Below are 23075 nucleotides of genomic sequence, written 5' to 3' on the forward strand. Positions count from 1 at the left end.
TTCCTCCCATTTTTCAATCTTTCTTTCCAGCAATCGGTTTCGTACTTCCCGGGCTAGGTCCAGATATTCTACCCGGTCAGTTGGGTCCCTAAATCTTTGCCATCTTTTCCTATAAGCATTTTAAATATGGATCAAATCCTTCAGGAGATCCGGCGTGGTGTCGTCTTGGATGCCTTGGCGGTACTGAACCCGCGGCTGGACTGCATTCTTAGTCATTAGCAGTCCAGGACCCGTTTTCAGCGCGGTCCGTACATTTGACGACGCTCCACAACATTATTATTATTATTATTATTATTATTATTATTATTATTATTATTATTATTATTATTATTATTATTATTATTATTATTATAGATGTTCTGGACCCCACAGCAAGATGCAAGACCGCTACTTGGCGGTAACTTACATCCGCTGCCATTGTCATTGTTGACAATGTGACCAGCACCATCGTCGCGCTTAGGCAAATGTGCGGGATTTCTGGCGATACGAATGACATACTTCCGTGCATTATTGACCTTATTATAGAGGTGAACGGACGGTCAATCTCTTTCCTATCGTTTATTTCAAATTAGTTTAAATTTTTATTTATATGCCAGCAGAATCTACTGTAATCTAAGAACGTTCTCCGAAGGAAAAGATGGTTCTTGAAAATGAACCCAGGAAAGGTTAGAAATGATCGGTTTATGATCAGAATAAGTACATCGAAAATCTACAGCCTGTTTCCAGTCATTCGACAGGGTCAGGAATGGAATGAATAAAGCACCCGTCTAGCGGCGACAATAGGAATTGTTCCGGCTGCCGAAGCCTGTCGCACTTCTGTGGGGCAATGATTAATAAATGACAAATGAAATGAACTGATATTGGACAGTGTTGCTGGAGTGAATGATGACATTGAAAACCGGAGTATCCGGAGAAAAATCTGTCCCGCCTCATTTTTGTCCAGCACGAATGTCACATGGAGTGACCGGGATTTAAACCACGGAACCCAGCTGTGAGAGGCCAGCGCGCTGCTGCCTGAGCAACGGAGGCTCCTTGTAAGTACATTGCGAACAGTAAAATCAATTGGTCTCCCCTCCTTTTACACCCCACCGCCGTTAAGTTTATTTACCCCCCCCCCCAAAAAAAGGAATGAAAAGATGGCGTGCTTCTTTATGTTTAAAGGAGATTCCAAACACCAATGTGGTCACGTCTATTACGTTCAGTTTTGAGATATAAGTATACCCATAAAAATAATTAACTTTTTTCACTTCCTTTCAAACTCCTCCCCCTCCCCCCTACGTGAATTTTCCGGCAAAAAATACTTGTTTCTTTAATAGTAAAGGGTCTTCTAAATACCAAATATCACGACTCTAACTTCTTCAGTTTTAGATTTATGTGATCTCACGAAAGGAATTCAATTCCTTTTCACTCCCCCCCCCCCACACACCCCAAGATGGTTTCCCCCCAAAAACGCGTTTTCCTTTGTTTTAAAAGGAGATCCAAATACCAATTTTCACGTCTGTAACAATTTTAGTTTTTATTAGCTTATGTATTCTCATACAAATAAGTCAATTAATTTTTCTATTCTTTAAACCCCCCCCCCCCTCATTGGATTTTCCGAGAATACGTGTTTCTTTACTTTTAAAGCAGATTCCAAATATCACATTTCACGTCTGTAACATCTCCATTTTTGAGATATCAGTAGCCTAATTAAAAGAAGTCAATACCATTTTCAGTCATTATTAACTACCCCCTCCACCCAAGTGGCATTTCCGAAAACAAAAAAATACATGTTTCTTTATTTTTAAAGGAGATTCTAAGAACAAATTGTTACATCTATAAACTTTAGAAGTTTTGATATATAGATATACTCATTTTAAAAATTCACCCCCTTTTCACCCCCTATTAATTGGATATTCCAAAAACCAAAAAATACTTGTTTCTTTATTTTTAAAGGAGATCTCAAACGCCAATTTTCAGGTCTGTAATATCTTCATGTTCTGAAATATAAGTAGCCTCATTTAAGGCATTCAACCCCTTTTTCACCCTTTTCCACCTTTCCTATTGGGATTTTCCGAAAACAAAATAATACGTGTTTCCTTATTTTTAAAGGATATGCTAAAGACCAATTTTTACATCTGTAAACTTTCAAAGTTTTGAGATATAGATACACTAATTTTAAAATTCACCCCCCATTTCACCCTCCCATTAATTGGATTTTCCAAAAATAAAAAAATACGTGTTTCTTTATTTTTAAAAGAGATCAAAAGTACCAATTTTCAGGTCTGTAATATGTTCAGTTTCTGAGATATAAGTACCGGTATCCTCATTAAAGGCATTCAACCAATATTTCACCCTTTTTCACCCCTTCCATTGGCATTTTCTTAAAATAAAAAAAATACGTGTTTCCTTATTTTTAAAGGAGATTCTAAATACCAATTTTTACATCTGTAAACCTTTAAAGAGTTGAGATATAGATACACTCATTTTAAAATTTCACCCCCTTTTTCACCCCCTTAGAGACGGAATATCCAAAAATCCTCTCTTAGCGAGCACCTACATCTTATTATGAATGTATCCTCAAAATTTCATTTCTTTATGTCAAGTAGTTTTGGCTCGGCGATGATGAATCAGTCAGTCAGTCAGGACAAGTTACTTTATATATATATAGATATACCGTCTAGAAAAGTGATAGGGTCAAATTTTTCATTGAATGATACAGCCCTCTTACGTAATATAATTTAGGGATACTTGTATATAACTGAAAATTGAAAAAACGGATGTTGTGTGGGCAAAAGATAAGTTTATGTTTTGTCACGTTAGCTTATTAATTCTAAAAGTTCTGGGTTCTGATTGATATTAATATGCCACAGATAAGTATTAATTTCAAGATTTGATTGATATAAATGAACTAGTTCTATGCCAAGAGTGAGTTTATATGTGAGAATAATAACTACGTAAAGCAAAATAGTACGTAACTAATAAAACACTTTCTATATGAACATTAACTTATTTGCCGTTGAAACATTTACTCAGATGTATTTAATGAAAGAAAAGCATCCTTTTAGTTTAATGATTGTAAGCACTGTTTGGAGAATCAGTGCTTGATCAGCATGGATTTGCTGGTCAAATCTGATGGGAGGTTGATCATTCATCAAACAATGATTGCTGTTTCTGCTACTCACATAGGATGATTGCCAATCATACCCACACTGATTGCCAATCAAACTCCAGTCAAACTTTGATTGGCTTTACTGCAACCGAGCATTAGAATCTTATAGTGGGGTCAATCACCACACACTTATATTTTGCGCTGTCAATGAAAACAATATCAGCCCGAATGATGAATCAATTTGTGGAAAGACATTCAAGTTGTTAAGGAACTCCAAGAGTTGTTGTTTACGGAAACTTCAAGCAATCAATGTGCGAACTGTAATGTACCGATTAATTCCAATCACCTCTCGCTAATTGTATGATAACTAATACACGAGGTAAGGCTTCGAACCCGTAACATCATCTATAACGGGATGTATTAAGGGTGTTTCCTGGGAGACAATACATTTTCATTCCTTCTATACGTTGCCCGTAAGACATACCTCAATTATTATTGAACCAATCCCTTCTTTTCTTAGAGTGAGAAAATAATATTATTCCTTTACATTTGGAGGATAATGTTCGCTAAATTTTTGGATGAAATGTTCAACTTGCTCATTGCAAAGTGATAATTGTTGAAGACAATGGCCAATTTTATTGCGGAGCTCTCCATAGGTCTCGATGTATAGGCTCCTCTCACACATCAGCATCTCAAAAATATGGATATACTGAATGAATGCCTTTCATTGAGCTTTGAAACTTCCAAGTCCTCTATGACTCTGTGGTGAGTAAATCATTACACCTGGGTCGTCAGTGTGTAACCCAGTAATTTATTTAAGTGAACTAATCATTGTGTTATAAAAGAGAAAACGAACTGCCATTGTCAGGTTGTTAAGAGTTCCACCTTGGCAAGGGTAGATTAGCTGTCGGTTGAGTATTAAACTTCTGGTTCGGAATGAGATGGGACGAAGTATTCAGCTGGTTCAAAATTCTTGCGAACAGATTCATTACTGAGCAAGGTTGAAGTGTAATTTTGTCTTGAAATATTACCCAAAGGTGCCGTATTGTTTCAGGCAGCGAAATGCGCTTGGTTGTGACAGCAGAGGTTATCAATTGCTTGGAATGTCAAAATGGCCTTACTCTTCAGAGTATTTGTTTGGAGTCCGATCCATGGCCAAAGAATTATAAGACGTACATATGCTGTTTTGTTCTTACATAGCTGCATCAAATCATCGGCAAGGCAAGTGTCATCAGAATATAAATTTCCAAGATTAAGTTTTATACCTATTTTCCTTAAAATAATTTCTCTCAGAACATGATCGACTGCTAAATTGATAATTATAAGAGAGACAGAAGAAAACATTGATAGGCCTTTCTTGTACAGGATTCAACTTCTTCCAGTTATTCCCTTAATGCTGGTTGAAATATTCTGAAGGAGATTTATAATTAGCGGCGTAAGTTTTTGTGAAACAGAAGGGTGATGAGGGTTCAGTCTATGACCTCCTTCTCAAAAAATTTTGAGACGCCGGGGAATGCAATACCGTAATCCCTCCTCTTAATTTTTAGGTCTTTCGTACATCCGTCTACAACAGATGAATTCATAAAAGATCCCGGGCAAGGTAGGGAAAACGTTCTGATTAGGACTGAGTTCGACATTTTTCCTTAGAATTGTATCTCTCAATATTCTCAATTATTTTCAGCAATACGAGATTGTTAGAGGTCGGCAGTTCTAGACATTGACCGGATCTTCACATTTATAAATTAAAATTGTTCTGTTGTGCCAGAAATATGATTGGGCATATCAAGTACGGGACTTGTAAGTGGCAATGAAAGAAATGGTTTGTTGTACATCGGGATATTTAGTTTCTTTTAACCTTACTGCATCTCCCCCAGAGGCGGTGTCTATTCGAATCTCCATACATGCATTAAGAACGTCATCTCTAGTTATGACAACTTGATCAGTTTCGTGAGTACTGGTTTCGCACGCCTCATCGTATTTACCGAAAAAGTGCGCTGTGCCACAACCAAAAATACTGCTATAATACTCAGAAACTTCGAAAGCAGCAGTTTTCAATCTACTCAGGGTTAAGAAGAGCAATATTGCTTATCACATTTCTTCTGTTATAATGCTATTAAAACTGTGCGAGCTCAAAGTCATATATACTTTTGTTTGTGATTCGACATTCCTTTAATAATAATAATAATAATAATAATAATAATAATAATAATAATAATAATAATAATAATAATAATAATCGTATGGCCTCAGCTACCGTGTGCAGACATTTCGGTTTGACGCCATCTGGCTGTCTGCTCGTCAATTTCGACGTTCCGTTTTACTCTAGGTCCGCTAGATGGCAGACAGAGTAAACCGGATCTCTCTTGGGGTCTATGGCTGAGATTTAATTAATTTTGTCGGGTAAATACCAAATGTATCACCAGAGATCTTTTACATGCCGACATCGTACGACATGGAGTGTCGAATGGACTTTTTCCGCCCTTCAAAAATCCGACTACCTCTGCCGGGTTTGAACCCGCTATCTTGGGATTCGGAGGCCGACACTCTACCCCTACGATAAGTCGTAAGAGCCGACTAAGGGGGTGTAGTGAGGGCCATTGTTTCTGAGGCTATAAGCGTACGTTGGCGACTGCAGCTCTCCTAGCTGCGTCTGCTTCCACTTTCTTGTGCCAGGCTACTAAATTTTATTCTTCCTACGGAGCTCTCTTGGTCAACACATTTCTCCCGACCACTTCGGTATTAGGATTGCGAGAAGTAGGGAGTACTGTATTTCAATGTTATCCCCTTCGTAGGTCTTCCCTTTCTTCTGCAAGTACCTTCACTTTTCGCGTGTAGGGCCTCCTCTATTTTCAGTCTGATTACTGTTAATAGCGGATCGTTGCCTAGTTGTAGTTACTCTTAAAACAATCATCACCGCCACCACTGTCGATTTTCAGCGATTTCCAAAGAGACAACCTTTCAATCCTTCTTTTCCATTTCTTACATTCATCATTGATCAGTGAGAGATCTGGCATATTTTGACAAGACTTGTTTGCAAATGGGGCTACAAAACTAGTGTTACAAGATGACGTTTGATGGAGTTGATTGATGTTGATGTCGTTCATCTGAGCTTCGACGAAGAAGCTTCTTAGATATTTCTGCAGTGATGGAGGAAAAAGGTTCAGGTTTGTATCTGTTACAATGGATTCTGTGATGGTTTGTGTTTCACCAGGTGAATTTTGTGTGTCAATTGAGCGTATATCATGACAGTAATGTGAATGTGCGCGTCCCTCGTGGAAACATTATTGTGTTATAATTTGTATTCAACGAGTGTTTGAGAATTTCCTGTTGAGCTTGAGGTTCCGTTTCCCATTTTCCGACGTTACATTAAGTCATTGATGCCATCTCAAGAGTCAAGCCTACATTTCTATAAACAGTATGTAATCAAGAAACCGAAACAATAAGTGTTTAAAAATATACTAAAACAAATCCAAGTATATGGATTAAATATTAAAGACATCGTCTCAGTGATGTCCCGCTGTAGCAGCGTCCATTTTTGGAATAATCGATCGATTTTTTCGTTCGGTCCTGGCCATCAGTTGGACGGAAGCTGCAGATTTCTACGTCCTTGTTAACTTGTCCTATCTTCGTTGATTCGGTCTGTCACGTGGTCGTTGGCCATTGACTGCAAGGTGGTAAGATGAGTTAGCGACCCTTACAGGGGCGAAAGCATTTTTGTCGTCCTTCTCGCATTTTATTTTGAAGGATGTGGGTGGGGGGCTAGGTGTGCCGATGATATAATGCTGCCTAAAAGTGACGTTTCGGATATGAACCTGGAGGGAGACACCCACTGAAAAGCGAGCCACGCGCAATTCACCTGCCTGAAGTCGATGTTTGGTAGTTTTGGTTGCCGGCCAGTATTCGTTGTCATAAAAGACCACTGGACGTACAACGGTTCATTTGATCCTTGACATCAGGTGATTGGCATTGTACGGTCCCACAATGTACCTGTAACTTCCCTCTACTTGACCACTTCACTCTGACTCGCACTCTAACATTACCGTGGATTCCACCCCCACCCATCAGGTACTATCTCATGTACCTGAACAAATTTGCATTCTGTAGATCTACACCATTAAATTGGATATAGCCATCAGCGGGATCTCTTTCCAAATGCTCCGTTTCCGCGGTGCTATGACGAATCCCAAACTGAGAAAGGTGATTGATCCAAGTCTGTACCTGTCGCTGGAGCTAATACCTAGTTATAGCAGCAAGCACGACATCATCAGCACATAGCAATGTCCATGGGACATCACAATGACGCGTTATAGTATCCATGGCGAGGACAAAATGTAGCGGTGACATCGTAGATACTTGAAGGACGCCAACTTTCACACAAAAGTCATCACAGGTACCGACTGATCATCCAACACTGCCGGTGGTCTTTGAGTAGAACAGTTGAATTCAGCTGATGGGGAGCTCCGAAACTCCATGGTCGCACAACGAGTTTCAAATAACTCAGAGTGGGATACGGTGGGAAGGCTTCTCCAAATGGAGGAAAGCTTGATTTAATGGCTCTCTCATGCCCTGATGTACATCTAGCTTCATCCTTGCGTCAGAATTCACGTATGTAGTGTTGGAACATATGACGAATCCTCACTTGTTGATGGTGTGAATAATAATTCTGTGAGGGTGCTGGTTAAAAGTTCGCTCAATTACCTTCAGGGTGTAACACAAGGGGCGAAATGGCTGGTAGTTTGAACGCAAAACCGGGTCCCCCCACCACCACATTTAAACTTGGAATGGGTACTTTTACAATCGATGTCCAAACAGCAGGAATTAGACCCACATTAAAGAGATATGTGGGACAGGTAATAATGGTTCCAATAAGTTCCTCGAACTTCCATAACCCAGTTGGCAAATCCTATTAAGTATAAAAGTATAAAATCGTTGACTATATAATGGAAATGTATGACTAGTACATATGAGTAAAGATCTGCTGTGGGGCTGATGACCTCGGAGTTAGGCCTCTTTAAACAACAAACATCAATCAATTATCAACAACTCCTGTAGTTTGTTCAAGCGCCACGTAGGAGGTGTTAAGTTTCAAAAAGTTATATTCGGAAGACACCAACAAGAAGACATACAACCAATGCTATACAAAGCAGGATATAAATACAATCAGAGACACTCAGATAAAAATTACACTGAACATTTGAATTAAAAACTCATATATCTCAGACACGTCCGATTACCCTCTCAGAATCATAAATTGCATTAAATTGACACAAAACCTGCCAACGAACCCTTACAAGGGAAGGTTTTCTATTCAGCACAGGTGGTATTGAGTACATGGTATATGCAAGGAGAAGCTACTCCCATCCATGAAACTGAAACCCCTGGAAATATAGAAGTCCTTCGCAATCCTCAACTTCAGCACATTTGACAAAAGAGTGGCTAATTTTATGCCCTCAGGAAATAAGCTATAGGCCGAGTGAAAGACAGGGCAATGTGCCTCGGCAGAAGTTTAGTTTTCATATTTCTTCGCGTTCCTGCTTACACTAGTACTGAAATAAATGAAATGGCGTATGGCTTTCAGTGCCGGGAGTGTCCGAGGACATGTTCGGCTCGCTTGAACCCGTGTGATTGAGGGTGAACAAAGCATGAATTTGCTCATCGGATAGGCAACATCTACTCAGTACATAGGTCTGTTTCTTATCTCAAACTCCGTGTATTTTTCCGATATTGCTAATTTTTGCTCAATATGTTCACTTCCTTACCGTAATGGTCAGTGGAGCTGCCTTCGGTCCAGAGAGTACCGAATTCGATTTCTGGTTTGACCGAAGATTTTAACCGCCTTGCTCAATTGCTCTGGGAGTTCGCGTTCATCTTAATAAATACTTCTAAACTTATACATGACACGCCACACTATCAATAGCGACAGAAACAGGCCGTATTGATGATATCCCTCGACCTAAAATGACATCCGGCCGCAAAATGTAAGCGTAATTCATATTTAAATCCTACGTCGAGTGTTTGGGGAAGTAAATAAGGATGACGATGACGTTGCTTTTATCTTATTCACCGGTAACATTCAGTAATATGCATCAGGTTACTATAAATTTTAATCAGATTTCGTGCATAATTCTGAACCGTTTAGACGTATGAGATGCAAATATACAAAATCTATGGTACATTTCAAGATGATGATTTGTTGCGGATGGTAGCTAATGAAAATAAAGTTTCGCATAAATAGTTAAAAAGACTTCGTATGCATTTGTTAGAATATGCTCTCAGAGAGACAGATGTAGAAGCATTATAACGATATGTAATTGTTATTGTCATTTTCTATCTGAGAATATCGGTGCCAGATGATATAGTATTGGTTGGAGTAGGTAAGCGTCATAGTACTGTAATTTATTAATGTTAAACTAATATTATAATGAAGGTTATAATACCACTACAATACTATCATTATGAATTTTTTTATATCTTCCGATTACGATCTCCTAAAATATGGCAGCATCTACCTTAGCAGTTAACACTTTTAAATGACGGAGTTTAATTGGACCTGGTAATTAATTTAATTTATTCTATTTTTGATTTTCACAGGTATGTGCAATTATGAAACCTGTCATTTTTCTTTTCTTATGAACAACACAGTGCCTATTTGATGTAATTTGGTCGATCTTAGCATCTACTCAAAACGAATATTAAGTTGTTGTCCTAGTTAAGAATATTTCAACGATCTACAATTATCTGCCATTCAAAACTCAGTACTGGCCAATCCAATATTGCTCTAGGTACAGTTTGCGCTTGCCAAGGCCCAAATCATAAAATAAAGTGTGCGAAACAGAGTGAAACAAATGCCAGTGATACTGGATGTATTCCTTACCTTCCACGTTCAACAGTATCGCCATGTTGATCTTAGGCTCAGTGTTCACTTGGCATTCATAGATCCCCGCGTCACGTTTCTGGACGTACTCGATCTTCAGATTCCACTCATCTGTGCTCTCCGGATGAATGACACCGAACCTGGCGTCGCCCGTGTATGTGAAGATACTAGACGTAAGGATGTGGAGATCCCGTTTCCGCATCCACGAAACCTGGAACAAGACAAAAGCAATATAATTTAAATACTGCTTGTTTATCTGCTAGGGTTTCAGCTCCCAGGCTTACTGGATTTTCTAAAAGTACCTCCATGCAGTTATAGATAAAGAAACAACTTTTCCCTTTGCGAAAATCAAATGATCATGTCTATCGATCATGGCCATCCATGGACGGCTACTAATTTCAGACCACTACCAGCCTGCACGGTTGCTAGGTAACATTGTCTTGCCCTCAATACATACCTTACATCACAACCTGCACGGTTGCTAGGATTATATTTCCGTCATATTATGTGACATCAACACCCGTAACACAATTTTCAGATGACTCCAGCTATAACTGATGTTGGTATAAAAATCGATGGTAACGTCAAAATGAGACGGAGAAAGCATGACGAAGGGTGAGGGAGTTTGCCAGTGCTTTCCTCACTGGGCCAGATAGTACATGTACAATTCGAAATCTACTAGCCAAATGAGTATCCTACCTATACTGCTAATAATAAGAGTTGGCATCTGACGTTTCTTAGAGCGAGGTGCGTTTACTGCCTGCCGTGGCGGGATAAAGGGAGTGGCTCTGTGGTTGCCATGGAAACGAGGGTGGGGCGACTGCGGTTGCCATGGAGATAAAACTTCAGGGCAGCTCGTCTTGCTGGGAGTTGCCAAACCTGTCAGTGTCTCTGATAAGAACCTGGTTGTTTGTATAAGAGTGATCGCAAATGGGACGACACCGCCTGGCCAGGTAGTCTACAACAGATCACAGCGGTCAGAATGAAGGAGGGAACAAGTGAGCAGTAAGCGAGGGGTAAGAGCATGTAGAAAGGAATGCTGGAATGTGGCAACATCGTGAAATGGCACGTGCAGCGCTCCTCCCTCCAACCTTACCTGTCAGACGCCAACTTTATTTAAGTCTAGTATAGTACCTTTCAAAACATACAGTCGCAATAGTCGTGTTCTGAACGCCACTATTAAACATCATATATACATCAATAGCTTTTATTCTAATACAGCTATACACGATGAGCCACTGCATTATAATTACCCCGGCCTGGAAGTATTTAGCACGGCTGGGCTGGGGAGAGTAAAATGTTACATTCTTGTAGCATGATATATATAAAGCACGTATACAATCTTCCATGTAGTAATGGAAAATGTGGCTGATCCGACCGCGTTTGATAGAGGGCATATTCGATGACATGGTTCTTTGGTACCAGCATCTCTGAAATTGCGTGGCTGCTGGACTGCTCCCGTACCGCTGTTGTAGTGCAACGAGAGGCAAACAATTTGTCATACAGCGGTATATGGACAGTGCCTCATTGACGCCAGAGGCCAGCGGAGGTTGTCGGAAATTGTTCAAAGCAACCGTGGGACCGCAATTAGAGCAATTACCAACATCTGCAACGGCGATGACCATAGCAATATCTTCCAACCCAAGGTTCATCGAACATAAATTCACATGGGACTGTGGAGTCTACGATCCAGTTGTACCACATGTCTTTCCCAGACAGCAGCGCAAGAGGTGTACGCAAAATCATCGCCTGTGGATTATTGGGCAAAGGTCGCCCGATCCGATGAATCGAGATTCCTGCTTCACCACGCCGACGGTTGAACGCCTGTACAACAATTTCCATCGGAAACTATTTCCACGGTCGGTCCGAGACGGACTGGCGGAGGAGGAGTGAAGATCTGGGCAATGTTTTAGCGCGATACACATTGGCCCATTATTCCGATACACTAATCCCTAACAGCTATCCGGTATTCGGACGTTATTGGGAACCTGATCCATCCGTTCATGTCAACAGTGCCCCTTGATGGTGATGCCCACTTTCATAGGATAATGCACCATGCCAAACTTCCAGGATTGTGAAGCACTGGTTCGAGGAACACGTGATTGTGAATTTGTTTTAATTCCGTGGGCCGTGCCTCACTACGAACCTCATTCATCATTTTTTCCCGACTAGGAGAAGCGGGTTAGTGCTAGAACACCACCGCCCAGCAGTGTATGCCAACTGGAAGACCTGCTGTTGCACTCGAGGTACCAAATATCCCAGGATAACCTCCAACACCTCACTGAATCGATGACTGTCCAAATGACCCTGGTTCTGCAGGGAAAGATGACCGTACATATCGTCCCCGTTCTGCCAAAACGGCGAATGTTACAATGCTCTTCCTATCCATTATTTCCCTTAAGAATGGTCACGCCTTCCAGCCACACATTGATACTCGATCCATCAGAACAATTTCCGTAGAGTTCATTTTCCTCTGTGTATGTGTAAAGGAAAATGAACTTTACCATACATAGTGTGATGTATTTAAGGTTCATTTTCCTTTGACGCACGTGCATAGGAAAATGAGCTCAAAGAAAATTGTTCTGATGGACCGCATATCAATATATGGCTGGAAGGCGTGACCAGTTTTAAGGGAAAAACGGATAGGAAGAACATTGTAACATTCGCCGTTTTGGCTGAACAGGGACGATATATTGATTGTCTTAATGCAATAGCTCATGGATGTATAAGAGAGTTTACATCTTTGACATAATTATCAGAATTATTCAAGCATTATTCACAGCGTAGCGCTAGTTTCACTTGATTATTCCTAGGAAATCCTTTTTGGCGTAGGAGTTCATCAATGGTACTTATTTACTGTGTGAGTCTAATTGATGTTGCTCACCCCTCAGAGGAAGCTACAGATTCTCTAACCCCAGCCCAGAGACAGATACTTAAGTAACCGAAAAACATCGTATTTCACAGAAACGTTTATCTTTCATACGCCAGTTTCTTCTGTAGTCATCACCTTGAAGCTTCCATAGATCTTCATTAAATACGATCGTACGAGGGTGATTACGGCTCAAGAATAAATGAGTGGTGCTGGCAACAACTTTAACATCCATTAACTGTAGTTCTACTGATTGATGAAGCATAGCCACAAAAGTCGATTAAAACGGACTACAAATTATGACTTTTTTTGTGGAAGAAACCACAAGGCCTTTGAAAATATATATGAGGATTGTGTATGTATCTGGAGAAGAAGTGAGGCCTGCTGAATAACTGAAGATGATGAGGAATGGCTGATCATCAGTATCAGGTGCTGATGATCGGCCATTCCTCGCGTGATCATTCACAGACGTTTAACATTATTAAACTTGATGAACACCATGACCGCATGCGATTACTCAGGGACAATGAAGGGAACGATCACGTGGTGAAACCCCCAACGAATGGAGTAACTAAGTTTACGCTATGACCACAAGCCCGGCATTTGTATATATCATTGACGACGTTTTTCAGCTTTTACCAGTAATTTCTAAGGTGGCTGGAGCCATCCAGATTCATTTTAGTTTTGGGCCTGTGCCTTAAGACCGGATGTCCTTCCCGACGACATGAGATTCTTGAGATGAAAATCTCGACCCGGGATCAGTTCGTAAAATAAAATTTAGACTCGCCTTTTAGGACAAGATGAATTCCGCATCAGTTTGTGTGGGGATCTATGAATCGAATGATCAGCGTACAGGCTTTCTATTGAGGGTGCCTTGGGTTCGATCTCGGGCCGAGGATTTTAACTGCATATGGTTAAGTCGTTTGGATCCGACTCCTTGGCTGAATGGTCAGCGTTGAAGCCTTCGGTTCAGAGGGTCCCAGATTTCATTCCCGGCCATGTTGGGGATTTTAATGGCGTCTGATTAATTCTTCCGGCTCGAGAACAGGGTGTTTGTGTTTGTCCCAACTTTATTCCTCATATTCAGGGAAAACACTATGTTACAAACCACCACAGCAACACGCAGTTGTGATCACAACCGTCCACATAGGGATGGCGCCAGGAAGGGCTTCCAGCCGTAAAACGGCCAGATCTACGACAAGCTTCAACTGCGAAGGATAAAGATTATAGCTTAATATTAGTCTCTCCATCCCTTATCTTGCACTACCGTAGAAAATGACTTCTCTCACGTGCATTAAGAACGTTTGCTGTTGAGAATGCACAGAGAGGAAAGTTAACCCATTACTTTTCGTTCATATTCCCTAGAGACTGTGATCGCAAGACTGTGAGATAGAGCGTGGCTCACTGGGTTGCAATCAAATTACATTCGTGAGACTCGTGTCAGTAGATATTTTGGCAACTTAAAGAATTCCTTTTCCAGGGAAAAGTTCCGTCATCCATTCTTCACTTAAAATCTACAGCAATTCAAGGTACATACATTAATTGCGTAGTAAAACTTAATGCATTAATATTTTTGCGTCCTTAACTGAAAGGTCAGCGTACAGGCCTTCGGATCATGGGGTCGTATGTCCGCCCAGGTCAAGGATTTTAAACATTCTAGCTCGGCGGCTCGATTTCTGCGTTTGTCTTAAATCTTCATCTACACGCAGCATATCACACCACTAACCACCACAGAAACACGCAATTGTACATCCATCCCTCTACATAGAGTATCCATCAAGAAGGTCATCCGGCCGTAAACCACGGCTTAATCTACATTAGTGACGACCTCACGCAACAGGGGGAAATATAATAATAATGTATATTATTTTATAAATGTAGCCAGTTTACCGTCCAGGTTTGTTTTCTCCCCCGGACTCAGAGAGGGATCCCACTTCTACCACCAAGAGTAGTGCCCTGCAGGGGGAAATATTTTTGGTTGGGGATACAACTGAGGAGGAGGAGCAATAACTCTCCCAGGTGGCCTCAACTGCTATGCTGAACAGGGGTCCTGAGGGGGATGAGGAGTTTGGAAGGGATAGGCAAGGAAGCGGCCGTGGCCTTAAGTTAGGTAACATCCCGGCATTTTCCTAAAGAAGAAATAGGAAACCACGGAAAAAATATTCGATGATGGCTGAGGTGGGAATCGAACCCCCCTACTCAGTTCACCTCCCGAGGCTTATTGGACCCCGTTCCAGTCCTCGCAGAGCCGGGAATCGAACCCAGGCTCCTCTTGTGACAGCTAATCACACTAACCACTTCACTGCAGAGGCGGAAATAATAATACTAATAACAATAATAACAATAATGATGATAATAATTTACCGAGCGAGTTGGGCGCGCGGTTAGGGGCGCGCAATTGCGATCTTGCATTCGGGAGATAGAGTGTTCGAGCCCCACTGTTGGTAGTCCTGAATATGGTTTTCCGCGGTTTCCCATTTTCACACCAGGCAAGGCTGCACTTTAATTAAGGTCACAGACGTTTCATTCCCACTCACAGCCCGTTCCTGTCCCATCGTCGCCATAAGACCTATCTTTGTCGGTAAGGCAAGTTGTAATAAAAATTATATAGGCTAAGGCTTACACGCCGCCTTTCTGGAAAGTTCCTTCCTTTTCCTCTGTTTGCCCACAAACATTGATGCATAATTCATCTAGTCCTACAATGGGATTCTATATATTTTAGTTTTGCTAACTGATCTAATATCATAGCTATTATATTGTGTTGTTCTGCATTAAACTGAATAATATTTAGTCATCTACAGCAAATGAAGCCGAGAGGGAACGACTGACGTCTTATTTGTTGTTAAATCCAAATATTAGAAACCATTCCACGTTTATTCAGTTAGACGGGATTGCGTGAGAACTTCTGCTGTTTCTCGTACCATGAAAAGGATGGATCAGAATATTTTCAAACTAGGAGTGATCTAAATTGCAAGTCATATTCCAGGGTGCAGAATTCCATTGACATTTTGTAGCAGTCGCGGCATTTGTCTTAAGATTGTTAGTAAAAATTCTTGCATTTATGGCCTAACCATTCGGAGACCGAAACATCACAGCATGTTAAAACATAGGCTAGTGTTGCAAGTACCTATAGAGGCAGATCTTACGTTCTGGTGTAAACCGCTTTCAGAATTATTTTCCATGAATCTCTTCTTGAACTCCAGGTGTCTAGTCTGGCGATGCTTTCGTCAATACAACTGTAGCCTTAATCACAACTAAATATTTATCATCATTTCGGTCACATCATTTGAAGTAACAATACGTAAGTACTTCTGTTTAGAAGTGAACAGATCATGGGACATCAAAAGGGTGAGGCCATGGAAACTGAATTTATCACGGATCTGTTATTGAAATGCGTCCAATGTGTGTTACATAATAATGAATGAACCGATGAAAGCGTGCATATTATTGCAGGAATCGGTGTAAACACAGCTTTTGTGTTTATTTACCCCTATTTTGTGGCTGCGAAACATTCATGACGCACACACAGGCTGCTACCCTGCAGCTATAATCCTGGCACACTGTACGAAGCGTCGTTTACAATGTTGAAATATGTTAAACCAGACATTTACCTGTAATTTGTAGCAGAGTGTTACTAGGTCGGTGACGTATAGGACACGTACTGACAAACTGCCAGGTTAACAAGCGGTGGGGTGCCCAGGGCTGTCCGAACATCTCTCGAATCTTACTCTACATTATTGGTACACGAGTTTTAGCGAAGTTACATGCATTTCCTGAGGCCTAATAAAGTTGCAGAATTTCCTCTGACATGGATATATTATTTCAGTATTTTAGTGTCTTAGTTTCCATTCGATCGATGCTGACTTATTGTTGCATATATTTTGTATGAGCTTTTGATCAATCACAGCATTGTAATTCTATTCTTATTCGTAATTCTTGTAAATGTACATATACATATATTAATATTGGCTTTACGTCGCACCGACAAAGATAAGTCTTATGATGACGATGGGATAGGAAAGAGTTAGGAGTGGGAAGGAAGCAGCCGAGGCCTTAATTAAGGTTCATCCCCAGCATTTGCCTGGCGGAAATGGGAATCCACGGAAAATCATCTTCAGGGCTGACGACTGTGTGGTTAAAACCCACTATCACCTGAATGTAGTCCAGCTCCGTGGCTAAATGGTTAGCGTGCTGGCCTTTGGTCACAGGGGTCTTGGGTTCGATTCCCGGCAGGGTCGGGAATTTTAACCATCATTGGTTAACTTCGCTGGCACTGGGGATGGGTGTGTGTGTCGTCTTCATTATCATTTCATCCCCATCATGACGCGCAGGTCGCCTACGGGTGTCAAATCAAAAGACCTGCACCTGGCGAGCCGAACATGTCCTCGGACATTCCCGGCACTAAAAGCCATACGCCATTTCATTTCATTTCATCACCTGAATGTAAGCTCACAGCTGCGCGACCCTTACCTCACGGCCAACTCGCTCAGTCTATACATATCGAGTGACCTGGCTGAGTATTTCGGGTCAAGTAGGTGCGAGCTTGCACTGGGAGATGCTGTGCGACTGCAGACTACCCGATTCATACGTGATATTCTGCTACTCCCATACCGTTGGTAGGCTATTGTGGACATCACTATTGGGGAATATTTTGAGGTATGGTATTTTAGTTCGCATAACTGTGCTATAATGCTATTCAAATATTAAAACTGATGTTTGGCGTGATATTTGCCAGGAGTTCTCGAGGATTGCTAGTATTCTGTAGTTAAAGAATGTCCTCAAAGGGATTTTCCTGATGATCCACCAGAGTACCTGCTTATGACAGAGGGAACAATAGACTATAATCGTGGCCTGGATTTTAGTTTGTAATTTGAAATAACTGTAATATTCATTTTTAGTGATATATCCATGCGCTAAATGAATAAATAAATAAATAAATAAATAAATAAATAAATAAATAAATAAATAAATAAATAAATAAATAAATAAATAAATAAATAAATAAATAAATAAATAAATAAATAAATAAATAAATAAATAAATAAATAAATAAATAAATAAATATACATTTAAACTGCAATGTTATTCTAAAGACCATGACAACGTGGGTTGTACAAAGTTCTTTAGAGTTTTATGTGAATGACTCCATCTCACATACTCTACTTTGTCCAAATCGTTTCATGTATACTATTTCAAAATTTTCCACCCACCCTCGCATTCTCACAGGCGGTAGCTACTACGACTTATGTCCCTATCCTTGTATATAGAATAAATGAGTTTTACAATATCACAAGGCACCACGCATTTGTAATATCACCGGGTATGGCAAGTATTACCAGCTATTATTTATTATTTATCGTGGCAGACGCGAAATATACGTAAATAAGAACACATTTACAGGACGAAAAATTTGTTTTGTAAATTAAGGGAGTGATGGTGGGTACAAATATACGCATTGTGAACATAGAAACCATAGGTCTGCTCTGATTAGTTTCGGGTACCTACGTCCCAGACGCTCCAACGTTAATGAGTCACTCTGTTTTTGCTGAGGTGCTGACTGTGTGACCTTCCTTGTTGTTTCCTTGTGTCCTTCTGTCTGCCCGTCGCTACACCTTCATATGTCTTCGAGAAGCGTCGGGAGTTTTCCAAGGAATAGGCCTACTCCAATCACTGTTGCGTTGATATGAGTTGTGCTGCCAAGTTCGTGGGAGACATTTCAAACATCTGCTCTGAGGTACTGTCAGTTTGTCCCTTTTCACTGTCTGCAGTTAATATGTAAACCAAACGCAAGCAAAGATTGGCAACTGATGTGAAATTTTTAAGTACTCGCAGGGCCTAACACAATCACCGCACATCTGTGGTTCCTACGTTCAAAAAACTTGTATTTGTAACATCTACAACTAATTTTATGAATCAAAGTTTTTCTTAACCCTTTATACTTAAAACATTTTAAGAATTACGTAGACTTCACTGTGTGGTCGTGGAATTTCACTAGCTAGCCAATTTAAACGCATTTGGTGTTGCCTTGAACAGTTCTTCACCAATGCAACTGGCTGGGCATATACTTCATTGGAACAAGTTGTCTTTTTCCACATTCAAGTAAGGTGCAATCGGTACGAAAGCTCCACTTCTGCAGGTATGTCCTACATCTCGTGTTACCTGAATGCAGTCTGTCGAGTGACTTCCCAATCACCCAATCTGCCGAATGACCAGGAAGAAGATGTTCATCTCCTTATAAAAATCCATTCATATTAGCCTATATGCTGACTTCTTGACTCTCACTGTTGATTTTTTGCCTACCGTAATGTACTCGAACTTGCCTCAGTAGATCATAAACATCACCTTGTAGATCTAAGACGCTGACCCAAGAGGTGCTCTACCGGCAAGACAGTGGAGCTTTACCACAGGCGTGGAGTTCAAACATCCAGGTATTATTCGGCAAGTCCCCATAAGTGCCACATCAACAATTTTGACTTGGAAGTTTTTACATCACAATGGGTCTTGGAAGAATCGCCAAATTCAAATCTATCATTATTTAGATACTAGATCATTACTCCTATAAGGAGTAATTTACTAAACGATTTTTTTCAAGTTCCGTTAAATTACTATTAGATCATTTGTTGGCGTTGTATATCAGAAAGAAAGGTTGGAGAAAGGAGGACAGCCAAGAAGGAAGGCATAGTGGAGAAGAACCAAAAAATAATGGTACCCATGGACAAGAAGAGATTCCTCGTCCAGTTTGAACTCTGTCGTTCTTATGTACAGGCTTCAGGCATTTGGAGTACATTTCGGTTCTCGACATCCACATGACTGGCGTACCCCAACCCAATATTAGGTAACGTCTCCCTATACAACTAAATTGTAGTACAGATGTAAGTATCCATGCGTTGCGTTACGTTGTATCTGCACGTACAAGTTCGTATAAGCCCTGAGGACATCTGGTAAAACATCTGGAACGTGTCTCCCACCAGGCAGGCAGGTTGGACATTTCCGTGATTGTCCTGTAAGTTGTAATGCCCTATGTTTTCATGTTCTGTTCTACAATTTGTGTGTAAAAGGCATGAATGAATTTATTACTTTTTAGTCCTCCTCTAAATTCATTTTGACAGATTACCTCGTATCCATTAGGGATCAATCTGTCGACTTCATGCAGAACACTGAAATTTACCCGAAACGTCAACAAATGTACACATCTCCCTTCAATCCATATACAACTGACAGGACATGAAGGCAAGTAATGTGTTGTCGGAGAGCAGATGCCATTCTCTCCAGCTCTCCACGTCATGTAGTCATTTTCTAAGGTTTTCAACTGGTTGACTCATCTACTGGGATATATGCTCTGAGGCCTCTTTCCTATTATATTTCTAGCACCACCATGTTTTCTATTGTACACCGTCTTTCATAGATGTGGCTGAAGACTCTCATATAGTCATTGTGTATTTTTCTAATGGGCCAATTCTCTACTTCAAGATTTTCAGAACATATGCGTTCGTTCGGTGATTTATTCATGATATTTGCAAAACACCATTTTTCAATAGCTCTTATTTTGTTCCTACTTGTTTGCTCGATTGTTCATGTCTCCGCGATGTGGCTGGAGCTAGGAAATATCAGGGCCTTGACTAGACGGAGCTTGGTTGGTCTTGTTAACTTCCAGTCCTTCCATATTTATGCGCATCCGCCATTTTGTACGGAAGCCCTTAGGAGGCTTGATCTAGACGGGTCCCAGTCGGAAGTGACATCATCTTGTATAGATTCGTCCTCTCCACCGCCACAGGCAAGCAATTAGAGACGAGTCAGGCCAGCCCATCTACTACCAGCACAGTCATCAAAACGTGCCTTCCGGCGGTCTATCAAACTACAAGAAAGGTGAAACAGAGTATTCGAATTCCAGGGATTCCCAGGAGCTAACACTTTTTCCAAGCGTCTGGAAGGGCCAGCCGTCCTATAAAAGACAGGTTGGACTAGCCCGAGACGGTTCACTTTGAGCTCGGTCAGAGAGCGATTGAGAACGAGAAGTGCTGCAGTCACAGGTTCAGCGGAGTGCAACTGAGGACAGAGCTGTGCCTGTGATTACTGTAACGGCATGGAACGCTGTCGACGGAGTGCTGCGTGTATACTGACGGAATAGTCCATCTGGGTGACGTGAGACGTTGAGTGAAGACTGCAGTTAGTGTGCGAACTCTATACCGTGTACACATTTGTGAGATTGTGTGTGCGTAAATTCTGAAGTGTACGGCCACTAGTGTAGTACAGTGAGTACAGTGCACAGTGAACTGACCTAGGATCCGAGTGCTAGTTACACAAATGGCCGAAGTGTAACTGTTTTAGCCCGCAAGTGTTAGCCTGGATAACTTACATGACCTAACCGTGATAACAGAGAAAGAGCTAGTACGAGTGATTGTGTGACTGTGTAATTGTATAGCAGTTAACATTAGCTAATAACACAAGTATGAAGGGTGAGTTTTCCACCTTAATCAATACTTCATTTTACAAAACGTTTAGTATTTTAGCTAATACGTCTTAGAGAAAACGCTACCAGTCGTCTATTTATGTATCTGCTACCCGCCTACACTTTTCAAAATTTTAGTCATGTTAGCAGCTACTGAAACTCTTGCCCTGACTTGCCCTGAACAACAACCATAATTTAAAATCAGTGTTCCCAACTGGACAAACTTTTATACTGTCTAAAAGCGATTTATTTCTTGGATGCGCTTTAAGTATATAAAGAACATGAAATAACGACGCTGACGACGCCGAACATTGCAAGTAATGGTATACTAGCACTTTCCCGCTGGCTCCGCCCGTAATGTACAAAGTATGGTGTTCTTCGTTACTATCCTCACGGATGTATTTGCAAAGTTTTGAGTTAATGAAATAAATCATATGATCTGCTGTGGTAATAGAATGTAATATTATGTCAACAAAACACTTAAAAATACATCACACAAATAAATTGAATTAGCCCTTTGAACCCCAAGAGTAAAAATAATTTTAATAAATTTTGTATTTGTGCTGTTCCATATTATTAGGTCACATTCAAATGCATTTTTGCCATTTTCAAAAAAATTCCCTCCTAGACTTGGATTTTTGAACATGTTGCTTCAGAGCTACATTGGGGCTCAGTGGTAATTCGAAGACAAAATAAACTGAAATTTTAAATATTCTACTCTACTTTATTAAGACATTACACAGTACTAGAAACATTACAATATCATTATTAAGACATTAAAGAGTACAAGAAACATTAAAATATAAAAATAACATGTTTTAGAACACTGGATGATGGGAGAAACGTCACATTACTTTAACAACTTTCCTTTACAAGAACTATCATTCCAGTAACAAATACAGTACACAAGTAAGGCTTACTTCGTATGGAACAGAGTGAAGCAATTTTTTGCTGGCTGTTAGGTCATCAGCCCAGAGGCTGGTTGGATCCTTAAACAGCACCACTAAAGGCTATGCAGCTATACGAAAACCACAAAAAACAATGACAGTACCAAAATGAGGCATACTAGGCAAGACGAGGTGTGAGGCAGTTTGCCATTGCTGCAGTTAGGCACAAGTTTACATTACATTTTGCACATACTACTTGAGTGAATCCACCTGGGCAAAATTTGCATCTACCTTTACCAGAGTATCCCGGCCAATGTTCATACCCGTCGTACCGAATGTCATCATGTGGGCGGACTGCAAATGTTCGACTTTTAGTGGGTTCTTTGAGTGCTTCACTGGAGTGACGTTTTGTACCTTTCCCTTGCCCTGATCTCGTAAGCGCACTTGCAATATTTGCCTGGAATTTTGCCAGCGAATATTGACATTTTTTATGTCGTTGAGCCCGATGTCTACGGTACAACAACCATCCATTCACAAAGGCAACACTAATACACCAGTATATAATTCTAGTGTACCACTTCACTGATCTCAAATCAATTCTGTACAATTCCTGAAGCATACCAGCCAAATCTACCCCTCCCATGAAGAAGTTATACTCTTTTGAACACTGGGGCAATCTATTTCCATGGTTACTTTTTGTGATGAATTCCACCTTTTACATTTCCCTACTGGATCAATTGCAGCATTAGCTGATATAAAATTCACTGCTTTTCTGTTATACCATCTTGTAAGTGCCACATTACTGTCCTTTTCCACACGCCAGTCGTAGCTGTCTCTTCCAGAGCGTTTCAGTTCAGCTTCAGACATCAGGGGACACTTGCCCATCCTGTCATTACGCATTGTGC

The 23075-nt window shown here is 40.7% G+C and overlaps 1 protein-coding gene across 1 annotated transcript in view; it reads right to left on the bottom strand.

The window, feature by feature from the left end:
- LOC136863436 (uncharacterized) overlaps positions 1 to 23070 on the bottom strand; it is a 184652-nt gene extending 161582 nt beyond the window's left edge. The window contains exons 1-2 of the mRNA XM_068226453.1: positions 22900 to 23070; positions 9966 to 10176 (exon numbers count right to left, since the gene is read on the bottom strand). Coding sequence (XP_068082554.1) covers positions 9966 to 10176; positions 22900 to 23070 — 382 coding nt within the window. The remainder of the gene's footprint in view (positions 1 to 9965; positions 10177 to 22899) is intronic.
- Between the last annotated feature and the right edge of the window lie 5 nt (positions 23071 to 23075).

This window comes from Anabrus simplex, chromosome 1 (genome assembly GCF_040414725.1).
Source record: "Anabrus simplex isolate iqAnaSimp1 chromosome 1, ASM4041472v1, whole genome shotgun sequence".
Classification (NCBI taxonomy): domain Eukaryota; kingdom Metazoa; phylum Arthropoda; class Insecta; order Orthoptera; family Tettigoniidae; genus Anabrus; species Anabrus simplex.